Consider the following 13,936-nt stretch of genomic DNA (forward strand, 5'->3'; position numbering starts at 1 on the left):
ACTTCATATTTAATCAATATCATCTATCCTTTCTATATCCCTTTGTGAATATTTTTCTCCACATATAATACTTTTCCTCCTTCCTTTAAAAAAATTACTCTTTTTTGTGAAGATCTAAAAGATCAATAAAGTAATTTTTTTTAAAAAAAATCAATAAAGTATTCAAAAAAGAGATAGAAAAAAGCATTATTTTTTTTGTTGAAGCGAAGAAAAAGCATTAATGGAATCTGTGTAACAGCTGGGGATGTTTGTCCGCAGTGCAACTCGCGCACACACACATTCTCAATTTCTCTCTCCTCTAAAACCAAAAAAAAGCAGACGAAGTCTTCTTCTCTTCTTCACTTGTGTTGTACTTTACTTTGTGTTCCCACTTCTTATTCTCTCTCTCTCTTCACTCTCTGAACTCACTCTACTTCTTCTTCTTCCTCAACTCACCCATTTTAGATTTTAGAGAGAGAAACAAACAAACAGAGAGAGAGAATGGAGAAAGCTCTGACAAAAGTAGGGAGCATAAAGTCAGCTGCTGGAAGCTTCTGGATTACTAAGAAGGCCAAAGAAGAACTCATTGACATCTCCCAAGATATCACTGTTTGTTCCTTTCTCTCTTTTTTCTTTCTTTTCTTATTTTTTGCACATTTCTTGCATTTTGTAGACCAATTATACTCATTTTTCTCTTATTTATTGTCAATTTATCATGCATTTGTGTTTTTATTTTGTGAGATCTATGAGTGATGATGGAAATTAAGTGAAGCATGGAGTGTTAAGGATTACTACATTCTCTGTAATTATTGCCAAGTTTTCTTTAATGTTTGGTTTTGGTAAATTATACTACTTTCGTTCTTTATTAGTTTACTTGTGTTCCGTTTTGAGATGTCCCTTATTAGTTTACGCAATTCTTTTGTTTCTAATTTTGGAATGGGATTAATAACTTTCCATCACACATACATTCAACTTTAACATAAAATAATAGTTTATCTTTACTTTTATGTCCCACAATATTGTTTTTCCCGAAAATTAAATTTGTGCAAAAGAAATGAGTAAACTAATAAAGATTGGAGGGAGTATATGTTATTTTATTAGTGGGGAACTGGAACTAGAAATTGTATAGCAGTATGAATTATATGAAATTTAGGTTATGTTGTTCTTTTAAATGTTATGTTAATTGCTTAAATTAGGAATGAGTCTGATTTCTTTATAATGGTTGCTGTCTATATGAGCTTTTATGCTAATGTTATTTGTCCATGGTTACATTTTTCAGTAGCTAATTAGAGGAAATTAGATTAGATTTGGAGTCTGAAGTTTCAGATAACTGTCTTTTTTCGTCGTGTCTCGAATTAATTTTCCTTTGAGATGTAGTGCCCTGAGCTTTGAGAATTCGAAAGATGGAAATTTGTGTGATTGCGGAACGAAGTATAAGAGTAGGTGAGGTAGATGCATATGCATTACAGCATTGATCTTTATGAAAGCTGCTGTCTACCATCCTTTGTTACACCAACTCTTCATTATGTCTTGTGAAACTCATGTAGGATCAAAGCCATAAAATCAACGTCTTTTATATTTCGAGGTACGCCTAGAGCTAGGTGTACCCAAGGATATTTTGGTTACTGATTTGAGGTCATCCAAATGAGCAAGTGAGTAACAAAATATCCTTGGGTACGCTACACCTAGCTTTAATTATTACCGGGGAAATACCTTTGAATTTGTCCCAGAAAATGGTATAATGGCACTATTGTTAGACGTCTGGAAAAACCTTGATGCCCTCCCTCCCCATGTCCGACAGATCGACACTTCTGAGTTCTAAATGATCAGAGACTTTTGGTAAAATGGCTAGGTTGAGTAACGTTCGTGACGTTCGTCAACTCTGTGATGATGTTTTGATCTACAGGATTTAAGTGTTTCAATCCTAATGTATGAAGCATGCAATATATGAGCTTTTGTAGTACTTTGATTTCTTAGAACCAGAGCTATGTACATTGATCAATACCTCCTTAGACCCCACTGCAGTGAGACGCTTGTTGGGTTTCCCCCAAGATATAGATCTAAATCTCTTCCTTGAATTTACTTCTGCTGTATGAACCACTATTCTTATTGTAAAAGTGTGATCTTTAGAGTTTATGTAGCTATTTGGGGATTTTTTTTTGAGATGGGAGCAAGATCTATTACCTTTTCAGCTAAATATTCTTCCTAATCTTCGTTGTATTTTGGGAAAATATGCGTTCGTATTTATGACAAAACCAAGCATCATTTGATGTTAATATATGTCTAATATATCTACCTTTCGCTCCTGGTGTAGCAAGAACCAAATTTATGCATGGCCTTTTCATTTTGATGGTTATGGTGAAAAGTTGAAAAACTTTAATATCTTTATGCTCCTGCTTATTCTTGGTAGATCCTTATCCGGAAAATCCATGTTTCTGCAGGCCGTCTCAAGTGTAGTGGAAGAGAAGGCAAAATGGCTATTCAACAAGTTAAAGGGTAATGCATATAGTGTTCTTAAAACTTACATTCCTTTGATGGAACTTAGTTACTAATACACTATCTAGTTCGAAATCTCATGAATCGCCTTGCTTATATGCAGGAAAGCCAACAAAAAGTTTACCCGAACTTTTGAGAGACTACAACCTACCAACGGGCCTCTTCCCCGAGAACATAACATGCTACGAGTTTGACGAGACAAAAGCAAAGCTAATAGTGTACCTCCCCCACCCTTCCGAGGTGAGTTTTAAGGACTCATCAGTTATAAGATATGCTACACGAGTGAAAGCGATCTTGCTTAGGGGAAAGATGATGGGTATCGAGGGAATGAAGACCAAGGTGTTAGTATGGGTAAAAATTGCAAGTGTGGGTGTTGAAGGCTCTAAGTCTGACAAAGTATGGATCACTGCAGGAGTAAAGAAATCTAAGCCTAGAGATGCTTATGATACACCTCATATTGCTCGAAGAGTTGAAGAATTTTGAGCTTTTTAGGGGTCTTGGAAATTTGTCTAGTGGGGGGTAAAGTGATTGTTTTTGATCTATAATTATCTGATTCTTCAATCCTTATATCGTACGAAATGTTGGAGCTTCAAAAATTATATGATCATGTTCTTAATTTCTCATCACATCCTATGTGGGACAGGTTTGCATACATCAACATGAATAAGGATCTATTCTCCTCATGTCATGTTATTAAAATAATAATAGTAGAAATAAGTTAAGTTCAGCAAAAATATTTCTTGTAAAATAAGTTGAATTCGACAAAAATAAATTAAGTTCAGTAAAAATAAATTTAGTTTAACAAAAATCTACTCTAAGTTTCAGCATAAATAAGTTAAACAAAAATAAGTTACTTCAACAATAATAAGTTAAGTTTAGCAAAAATAAGCTAACTTAAGTAAAAATGAATTAAGTTAAATAAAAATAAGTTGGAGAGAATAGAGTATTAAGGCTCCGTTTGGTAGGGCGTAAAACGTTTTCCCGGAAAATTGTTTTCCTCTATTTTCAGTTTTACATTGTTTGGTTGGCAAAAGAGTGTAAAACCATTTTCCCTTGGGGTAAAATTACTCTCCCAAGGATGGAAAACCATTTTCCTTTCAAAATGAAGGGAAAACCATTTTCCTTCTCTCTCTTGTACACTCCTCTCATTACCTCCTTACTTTCCCTTTCATTTTCCTTTCATTTCATCATTTTTTTTACATCGAACCAAACAACGGAAAACTAATTTTGTAATTGTGTTTTCCATTGTAAATTGTTTTCCATGAAAACCATTTTACACTGAAAATATTTTACGCCCTACCAAACGGAGCCTAAGAGTTCAAATTTAAAACCCTAGCCTCCCTCTCTTTTTCTCTCTTTCAAACCTTAGCCTCCCCTCTCTTTTTCTCTCTCTCAAACCCTAGCCTCCCCTACCCCTTCTTCATTAATTAGGGGCTGCCATGGATATTCATCCATGGTAAGCCCCTTTTCCCCTTTTATTTTCAATTTTTAGTTCATTTTCTTGTTTTGTTCAATAAATTAGTACTCCCTCTGTTTTTTTTTATCTTTCTCACTTAGAATCTTGACACTATTCATGCATAGAAAGAATCTTCTCAAATGTTCTCAATTTATAAGAAAAAACATAGTCATGTGGGGTTTTGTTTGATTCGTCTCAATTAGTACTTTATTAATATTCAATCGTTATAATTTTTACTAATATATAATGAAAGATATTTAAGTTTTAAAACGTGCATTGGCAAACGTGCAAAGTCAAAGTAGGAATGATAAAAAAAAACAGAGGGAGTATCTCTTTATGAGATTTTCTCAAACTCTGTTATGGGGTTTTTAGTTTCTGTTTTGGAAATCTCCTTCTCCTCCATGGGAGTTGTGAGTATGGTTCTTTTGTTTTTAGGTATGAGAAATTATTCTCACTAGTTGAAGTTCGAGACTCAACATGAAGGTATTGGAATCTCGGATGCGGTCAACCTGACTCGATCAAGAATGTTCTTCTCAAACTATATCAGAATGATAGACTTCCTCATCAATAGCTGCTTGATTCAGCAAATACAAGGGGATGTGTTGTATTGTTCGATCTGGTTCATTATAGTTTCTTCGAAAACGAATTTGATTTAGTCTTGTTTAATTGTATCTTGTTTTACTTTAATACCTATTGTAGATGCCATTTGGCCTTCAATTAATGAAATTTCTCTTTAAAAAAAAATTAAGAGTTCAAATTTTGAGAGCTCATGCTCATAACTTAAATGATATAATAATGTATACTTATTACCTGACTTGGAAAAAAAAGTATTAATTTGACACAAAATTGCACCCAATAGTAAATGACTAGTATATCATCCGAACCAAACCAACAATCTTATTTGTTAATCGTTTATTGTTTTATCTATAATAAATACAAAAAATAGAATTTCGAAACCATAGAAAAGAAACTAAGTAAGTATTAAAAGTATAACTAATTTTTATTGTTTTATCTATAATAAATACAAAAAATAGAATTTCGAAACCATAGAAAAGAAACTAAGTAAGTATTAAAAGTATAACTAATTTTAAGAGTATTATACAACTTATATCACGACTTCGAAAATCTTAAAACCAAAAATTGAAAATTAATTGTGTTCCCGATCGAGTTCGACTTCCCCACTATAACCGTAGGCGGTATTAGGGGTGAGCACAACTGGGTACCCGGTAGAATTTCATAGACCCAAATCCAGTGGGTACTAAAAATCTGGAATTGGAACTGGTCCAACCGGATCCTAAATTTTTGGACTCAGACCCGAAACCGCTGGGTAGCAGGTCCAGAACTGGGTGTCCAGTTGTAAGTTTAACAACATACTAAGATGGCCAATTGAGCTATAAATTGTTAAAAAAAAAAAAAAAAGGGCCTAAAGGCCTACTAAGTACTAACTTTTTACCTAACAACTATTATCCTATTACAAGCATATTCTTATGCTATCAAATATCATTCATCTACATTCACCCAATTCAGCACCTCACAATTCAGATATGACAAAAACCCTATTCTAAGTACTGGGTACTCGAACCCAGACTCACTCCCACCGGGTACCCAGATCCGGAACTGGTTAAACCAGGTACCGGATTCGACCAAATTCTACCTAGAATTGGAACCAGATGCAACCGGATCCTTTTTTTGGACCCAGACCCGAACCTAGTTGGGCCGGGTCGGGTCCATACTGGGTCTGGATACCCATAATTTCTACTCACCCCGAGACAGTACTGTGCTGGGATTTCTATAATAAACTAAGGCTTTGTTCTTTTAGACTGAATTAATAAAAATCCAATTTAGTTTAGACATATTTATTTCAGTTTAGTTCATTTTAGTTTAGTTCAATTAGTTCCCTCTCACATTTTTCATTCTTTTCAGTTCAAACAAATTCAATTCAGTTCAATTTAGCCAAAAAGAAATGCGTGTTGAAAATTGAAAAGATGCGAGCTGCATAGGAAAAAGTTACTCTTCGCATATCAGTGACCAGTTTGTATACAGAAGATTCGTAAATAAAAATTACAATCAAAAGAAACATTATTCCCATCTAAAGTAGATGTAATTTTATGAGTATTAACTGAAACCTAAGCAAGTCTTAAATTTAATGAAACCTTAGTAGAGAAAACAATTGCAACTTACAGTTAGTGAATTCGAATTCCTTTTCATATTATACAAGAAAATTGAAAATCTCATTAATATTAGACCTGATATTGCATCAGTGGTCGCTGAAACATGTAGTATATCATTTGCTATAAGTTAGATACTATAAATAAAGAATCAAGTTGAAAACCATGCAAAATTTGGTTGCTGCCAAAAAAATAAACTTCTGCTAGCTGATCACACTGAACCAGCTGCCGAGTCCCGAATGATCTCGTATAATCCAATTACGTTCTCGATACTCAACAAGATGATGATGCACCACTCCAACAGATCTGATCTCCTATTCTGCAACACTTCTTGCAGGAAATGGATGTTGTGCTGCATTATCCCAGAAATAAAGCATAATGCAATTAAAACAAACTTCAAAATAATAGTTCTATCCACAATATATATCTATATGTAACTTAGGGATGGAAAACTTTTTTCTGCCTTAGTTTTCCTTTTTAAATCCCTTCTCCAACCAAACAAGGGAAAATGGGGAAAATCATTTTTCTGGGAAACGTTTTCCTCCAAACAAACGCAGCCTAAATACATATACTGCACATGGTAGTCTCTTCTCCTTGGTATTTGGTGCTACAGTAGAGTGTAGAACATTAATGCTCCGTTTGGTTGTTTAGTGTACAGTGATTTTCAGTGTACAATGATTTTCATGGAAAACACAACTCCAAAATTAGTTTTACGTTGTTTAGTTCCATGTAAGAAGAATGATGAAACGAAAGGAAAATGAAAGGGACAGTAAGGAGGTAGAGAAAAGAGCGTACAAAAGAGATAAGGAAAGGAAAACAGTTTTCCTTCATTATGAAGGGAAGATGGTTTTCCTTCATTGAGAGAGCAAATTTTACTCCTAGGGAAAATGATTTTACACTCTTTTGCAAACCAAACAATGTAAAATTAAAAATAGAGGAAAACAATTTTCCACAAAAATGTTTTACACCTTACCAAATGGAGCCTAAGAGATGGAGGGAATACAAGTTAAGCTAACTTTCTAGTTTAGCTGACCCCATGACAATCAGAGCAGGTATCATACCTCAACAAATTTCAGCTTGATATCAAGATTTCCAAAACGCTGAGTGACCTCGTACTCTTCACGGAGATACTCATTTATTTGTGCATATTTTGCCTCCCTCCAAGCAATCTCTGATCTGAATAATGTGAAAACAGAATCAACATTAATGATTAGAACAATAATGGTTCCTTCAATTTAAACGAAGCTAGTGTGCAGAAAGTTCGGTGGTAATCAATCAGATAGTGTGTAAATGGAAGCCTTTGACTGAAATTACAGCGAAGTAGGGAAACTTTCATGCTTTTATGCTGCAAAAGGATCTTGTCCAAGCAAGCAAAAACTCCACAAAATCCTTCACGAGTAGACACAATGCTTATAGATATTTTATTCTAGCCTCTAGGAGTTCCAAAGATATTGTCATCTTGTATTCTTCTTCCTAACTAGCTCTGTAACTTAAACAGGCTATTAAGATTGACGGGTCCTTCTGAACACTCTTATAAACATAAAAGAGACGTTAATATGAGCATTCCTGTTTTTTTAAGACATTCGAAGATTGCAAATTTCTCCAGACAATTGATAAGAAAGGCGTAGGCCCAGTATTGTATTACTATCTACTGGAACTGCTGCCTTCATGACTTCTGTTGGATTTGGCCATAGTATATGTTCAACAGATATGTTTTTGGAATAGTGTTTCAGGAACATAATTTGCAAGGAACATATTCAAATAATTCATTCAGTACAGAATTGTACATTGCATCATTGCCTCTAAAGAATTTGCATAATATGAACAAACTCTCTTTTCTGGAAAAAAAAAAAAGTTCAAACTGCCTACCTCTAATAATCTTCTCTCTGTTGGATTCCTCCTACCAATTCAACTCCCACAATCAGAAACTTTGTTGCTGCTTAACCTTTGTTTTCTTTAGTAAGCAGCTAATCCCCCCCCCCCCCAAAAAAAAAAAAAAAAATCAAGATCTCTGTTGACTAGACGCAGTAGAATTTGCAACAAACACATATACAACATGACTTCTTCCCCAATTACATACTTACATAGCAATATACACAAATTCGACAGCACTTCTTCCCCAGTTGCATAACAGAATCGTAATAAGCTGTCCATCTAACACAATTTTTCCATTACAGATGGGAAAGGCTATGTCATGCTATACAACCTTAATTGACTAGATATTAGGGAAGTGGAAATGTTTCAAACATCCAAGAATAAAAGAAGTATCCTCCTACTGTGAAATGGGCAATTAGAATACAGGAAAAGCTCAGGAAAAAGTAGTATACAATGGCTCCAATCTGGGTGCAACATCTGAGCCAAGTATTAAAGTTCTCAAGCCTCATCTGATCCCCCCCCCCCCAACCCCCCCAACCCCTGCATCCATTTACCCTCGCGGTTTTAAAAAGAAAATCAAATCGGAAGGTAAAAAGATCAAAAATCTGGGGGGGGATAAGAGAGGAGAAACATGTGTAGCATTTTGTTACAAAGGTTTAATACAGTATGTTCTAGCTATCAACTGGTTAAAAAATCTTTTTGACGATGAGCTGGTATTACTATAGTCAATATCAGTGAGATTACAATCCTTGTCACATATGATGAACATCCTTTACCAACCAATTGTCTCATAGTCATACTTGAAGAGCCTAGAAAGGTGAACAAAATAGATGGTTCAAATGACCCACCCGTTACTTAAACTGCCTGCTTACAATAAAAATAATCGGCAATTAACAGCTGAGAGTACAGCATTCTCATATCATGCCACATCTTTACATGCCACATAGACAATGACAAATTATAGTTGAGAAGCTACCTATCAAAAAGTCCAACTTTGAGGATTATATCAGCAATATTTGAATTTGCTTTGCCAACTAGTTGAAAAAGCTTCATCCTAGTCATCGTAAAAGTTCCAGTCTTCTCCATTCCACGATTTATATCTGCAAATTCTTCAACCATAACATCAACCTGAAATATGCAAGCAAAATATAACATAATCATTCTTCTTCTGTATATCTCAGTAATTAGACATTACACCTTTAAATAGATATATGTATGTATGTGCAGCAGAAATAGGAGAATCACCTGAGACACAAAATAGTCTAAAGCAATGCTCTGGCCTAGCACACTTCCAATAATGCGAATACCATCAGTGTCAAGATGTTTAAGAACTATAAAGTCAGCACCACCCTGCATATCTTCAGCAAGCCCAGGCTTCTCCTTTACCATGTAGTCTGCGGAATATAGAAGCACATTAATTCTGGAGACGAGACCGAAATACAAAGATCCTAGAAAGAAAATATAAATTGTGTGGTCTAGGCTGTTTGGTCGATTACACTATAGAAAAAGACATTGAACATATATTTGCATTACAGATTCCTTGAAAAGTACCGCACCTTCCTTATATTTCTTGTAGAAAATGTTCAATCTATCTTTGTTAGAGTAGAACTTTGATAGGGAAAACATACAATTTGTGTCCTGTATACTGACATCAGATGCCAAGGAAACATTCTCTCGACAAATATTGATGAAAACTTGACCCATGAAAAATTAGAAAAAATGCTACTAGAATGGCATGTTTCTTGTGAGTACCAATTGAAGAGTTTTGAGAAAGATCAAATTGATGAATGCTTTCTTAGCTTGCAGTTAAATAAAAACAAATATCTACAAAACTTCACTTTCTACAAAATTAGCTTAAATAAAGCTTCATCAATATGCCCACTTGAACCAAAGCAAACCCATACAAAACAAGCACATGGGCAACTATTTTTTCCACAAAAACAAATAATAGAAAAGGTGTATTTATAATAGAAATCTACTCCATCAAAATCTCAAACCAATAATTGGCTCTATTTTATAGCTTAACGAAAAATGAAGTTCCTGTTTGGTTGGCATGAAGTTCCTGGGAAGTAGAAGTATGTCAAGTTGTTTGTTGGAAAACAGAAAATGAAGCTCCTATGCTGCCTTAGGAGACGGAAATACATGGGATAAACAAATTCAAAAAAGATATATCTTCCCATGTTCAACTAAAAGACCACTAACTCGAACCAAAACAGAACTACTTGTCAAGTTGTTGTACTCTTGAGTCTTGACCTTTTTCCCCCAAAGTCCTAGAGTAGAATGTCAAATTATCAAAAAGATTGCATCACATGTAAATTGAGGCATGGCCCTTGCATTTATATTCTATATTTTAGTGTATACATAGTTTCTTGTCAAGATGGATGTTCCATATTTTAGTGTATATTAGTACTTGTTCACCTCAAAAATGAAAAACTTAGAGGTTACAGTATAGCTCTTATACAATGGGAGTCAATTGTATTAATTCAGACAATAAGTAGTACATATTAGGTATCCTTGATGAAACAATGTTATAACTTTTGTGACAATCACAATATTTCTGTCTGATCTCCTATAAGCCAAACCTACCGTTAATAGCCTAAGCCACAACTAGAAGGATTGTGAATAGGAGTTCAAAAGAAGTACATCGACTTTCAAAGAATTATAAAGATATTTCAAGCTTTTGTATGATGCTGTTTTCCAAATATCATGCTAACACGATTTACTTGTAAAGATACTGATTTCAGATCATCTTTTTTCTGTTTCCTCCTACTATAATCTTTTGAATTACAACCAAATTGGTTTGTCTTGATCTGAATGTTATTGCAGCATTACTAGCCCAAAGATTTTATCCAACCCAATGTAAATTTGATCAAGTTTGCACTTTGCTTTAATAGTTTGGATTTGGGACGAAAATTTGATCAAATTTGCTGTTGGGTTGAAATTTGTAAAACGAGAAATTTTCAAGCTGATATCAAGTTATCTCTAACCTGTGCAACTAAATGTCCCATCCATTACTTTTGCACCCCGTACTTCTGATCCAGTGAAGAATTTAAAACTTTATAAATTCTTACTTTAAGATTAATTAACATTGCAAATGAGTAAATTCCAATCTCTTCAACATGGCCGACTACACTATTTATTTTTTACATTGTTCAGAAAACATAACCCACGTAATAACAGATAACTACTGTAACTTACCAAAAAAAAAAAAAAAACCCCATGTCACACAGAAAGCACACATGATATTTCATTCAAGAAGATTCTAAAACTAGGAATTTCTCAAAAGAAATTACCATCTTTCCTCATCTCTGAAAGCAATCCAGAAGCATGTCTTCTAGCAATGTTCAGGAAGAAATCAACTTCATGATCCTCAACATTGAAAAGAATAGCTGATCCATATTGAAACACCACCATGTAGCGGTTGAAAATCACACTGTTCCCAACTCCCATGCCCTGAATCAAAGGCCACATATAAAGGCAATAAATCCTTGAGCAATTTCCAAATTTAAAAGTCTCTGTTAAAAAAAGACATAACTGTGACACCCTTTGAGTTGCTCTACCCTAAGTCTAGCCTATACGCTCCAAAAATGCAAATTAATCTTTGACAAAACAACTTAAACTTGTAACATAACTAAATAAGTCCCATTTTCCATAAAATAATATATACAGTCATTAACCATCGGGATTCATTCCTTTTTGCAAATTTTTGAAACATTCCTATACTGTCAGTGATAAAAAATAGTTTCACAAGATCCCGCTGACAGCTGACATGAATTATGCCACATGTGTATATGTTGAATGAAAAGTTTCTCACTGAGTGCATGTCACTCAACTTACAACAACAATGAATGCTAACTTATTGTTTAGTGATCCAATTTCCTGAAATACACCATATGTTTTCCAACAAGCTTAGCTGACAGAAAAGAGGCTCTGAAAAGTGAAAAGCCCAATTCAGCATTTAAGCAGTTTGATTATCCAGTAGGCCTAAGGAATCTTTGTTCCCCTTTCCTCTAAACTTAAATTTCCATCTTCAGATGAATGCTCCCTCAGTTCTTCTCTCACTCAATCTAATCTGATAAAAAGGATGGAAAACGAAAAGGGAGCTTCTTTACTGTCCTTATAGTCAGATATTGAGAGGTAACAAATTCAACAGTGTGTGCTAAAGCACAACACAAGAAGTGATGAACTTTCTAGTGTCAATTATGCTATAGCTATAATGTACATAATGGTATAAAACTAGAGTACTAGACAACAAATACTAGTGTAGAGGAACTACAACTGTGGACCATATAATTTTTTACAGAAGTTTGTCGAATGAAGACACAGGTTCCGATATAAACAGCTCAATTTTTCAAAGATCTCACTTGCAATCAATAAACACGTAGCAGAGCAAATAGTGACTTACTTTAAATAAGCAAAAGCTAGGAGTAACAAGAAACAACAGCCAGCTCAAGGAGAGTGAAACAAAAAAATGAGAATCCATAAATCATCTTACAATCATTGCCGAAGGTGTATTACAAAATCTGAGCGTCACATAATTTGAGGTGCGAGAGGTTGGAGGAACAACATTCCCAGCATTCTCTGCCTGCATGCTCCTCAAATCGATACTGCCAAAATCATGATTCTGAGAGGCCAAATGATGAAAACCACAACACATAGCAATAAGGCAAAGTGAGCATGAGGGAATCAAGCCCCAGATAGTACACGCCAGGGTGAAATACATCTCAAAGGAGAGATATCATCTGCAACAACTTTCTTTCTATAAAGTATTCCTATACTCTTTGAAGTAAAATTTGCAGGCCTATACCAACAGCTTCTCTTCAATTTGTCAAAAACAGATCATAGTTCTATGCAGTTTAAGCACAGTACTTACTACATTATATACAATTTTAACTTCATATTGCTAGTGAATACAGCAGTCAGCTACACTAATAGTAATAGATTCAGAACAGATGCATAACAAAATTCAGAAAACCAAAAGAAACAGTCTTTCTGCAGGTAGATTATATTTTACATATGTATGATAGTAGTACTAATTTTATACACCCAAATTGGAAAAATTAACATGATAATGTCGTGGTAATGAGAAATTTGTTCAAACAACAATTAGAAAACCCAGAAAAATATGAACTTTCAACTAATGATTAAATGTCCCACAAAACCCACATAAAAAAAATCAAGTACAATAATAATGGGCCCCATAAATATCAAAAAAACCCAGATGAAATAAACAAGCAAAATCAAATTTTTTTTAAAAAAAGGTGAAAAGGGTAAACCTTGTGGAAAGAAAGAATGCTTTGACAGGAATCTTGGCAGCTTCTTCTTGTTGTTGTTCATCCACATCAGTGCAGGATTGAACTTCATTTACATAATTATGAGAAGAATCACGAAAGCCATAATCCAAATCATGTGCAAGAGCAGCATAAGATGAAGATGGTGCAGAAGAAAAGGGTCTAAAACGACGAAATTGGGTAGTGGGATCTGAAGATAAGAGAAAGAGAGAAAGGGGACGAATAGAGTAAGATGGTGATGGTGCTGAAAATGAGGTTAGGCGGAGGAGGAGACGGTAAGCTGCCCATCTTCCCATTCACTGTGTCTGTCACAATGATGGTGGTGGTTTGTTCATCAACTATTTTTTCAGTTGGGTAGAAAAGTTTCAGGGTTCAAGATTTTGAGGCATACCGCTTACTCCTATACTATAGGAACATTTACACTAACATGAACCCCAATAGCCCAATAACCCCCAATCCCCATAGTCATATAGCCTTGAGTTTTGACTCTTGGCTAGGAAATAGGAATTATTGGGAATCAAGTGAAAAAATTAGGGGTTGGGACTTAGGAGAGGGGAAATATAGAGGTAGTTTGGAAAAAATTAAGATGTCGTTGTGGGCAGCAACGGTTGAGACCTCCTTCACGTATGTCCCAATTAGATCGGGATGGATAGGTTTTGCCGACGATGAGG

At 34.7% G+C, this 13,936-nt stretch overlaps 2 protein-coding genes across 2 annotated transcripts; one reads left to right on the top strand and one right to left on the bottom strand.

The window, feature by feature from the left end:
- The first annotated feature begins 326 nt into the window (after window positions 1–326).
- Window positions 327–3,101, top strand: LOC104897829 (hypothetical protein). Its single transcript, XM_010684778.4, has 3 exons — window positions 327–588; window positions 2,421–2,475; window positions 2,579–3,101. Exons 1-3 carry the CDS (start codon window positions 481–483, stop codon window positions 2,956–2,958), a joined length of 543 nt encoding a protein of 180 aa, XP_010683080.1. The 5' UTR covers window positions 327–480; the 3' UTR covers window positions 2,959–3,101.
- A 3,052-nt stretch (window positions 3,102–6,153) lies between these two features.
- Window positions 6,154–13,682, bottom strand: LOC104897830 (hypothetical protein). Its single transcript, XM_010684779.4, has 7 exons — window positions 13,251–13,682; window positions 12,470–12,581; window positions 11,268–11,427; window positions 9,220–9,368; window positions 8,951–9,102; window positions 7,161–7,275; window positions 6,154–6,451 (listed from the first exon to the last, which is right to left on the bottom strand). The coding sequence occupies exons 1-7, from the start codon at window positions 13,559–13,561 to the stop codon at window positions 6,311–6,313; spliced, it is 1,140 nt and encodes a 379-aa protein (XP_010683081.2). The 5' UTR covers window positions 13,562–13,682; the 3' UTR covers window positions 6,154–6,310.
- Between the last annotated feature and the right edge of the window lie 254 nt (window positions 13,683–13,936).

Source organism: Beta vulgaris, chromosome 6, assembly GCF_026745355.1.
Source record: "Beta vulgaris subsp. vulgaris cultivar EL10 chromosome 6, EL10.2, whole genome shotgun sequence".
Lineage (NCBI taxonomy): Eukaryota > Viridiplantae > Streptophyta > Magnoliopsida > Caryophyllales > Amaranthaceae > Beta > Beta vulgaris.

Bases quoted from the DNA above. Each gene is read 5' to 3' on its own strand.
- LOC104897829 (XM_010684778.4), top strand. From the start codon at position 481: ATGGAGAAAGCTCTGACAAAAGTAGGGAGCATAAAGTCAGCTGCTGGA. The intron at 589-2,420 runs GTTTGTTCCTTT...ATGTTTCTGCAG, and splicing joins ACATCTCCCAAGATATCACT to GCCGTCTCAAGTGTAGTGGA. The intron at 2,476-2,578 runs GTAATGCATATA...GCTTATATGCAG, and splicing joins GCTATTCAACAAGTTAAAGG to GAAAGCCAACAAAAAGTTTA.
- LOC104897830 (XM_010684779.4), bottom strand. From the start codon at position 13,561: ATGGGAAGATGGGCAGCTTACCGTCTCCTCCTCCGCCTAACCTCATTT. The intron at 9,369-11,267 runs GTAATTTCTTTT...TATATTCCGCAG, and splicing joins TTCAGAGATGAGGAAAGATG to ACTACATGGTAAAGGAGAAG. The intron at 9,103-9,219 runs GTGATTCTCCTA...TGCATATTTCAG, and splicing joins TAGACTATTTTGTGTCTCAG to GTTGATGTTATGGTTGAAGA.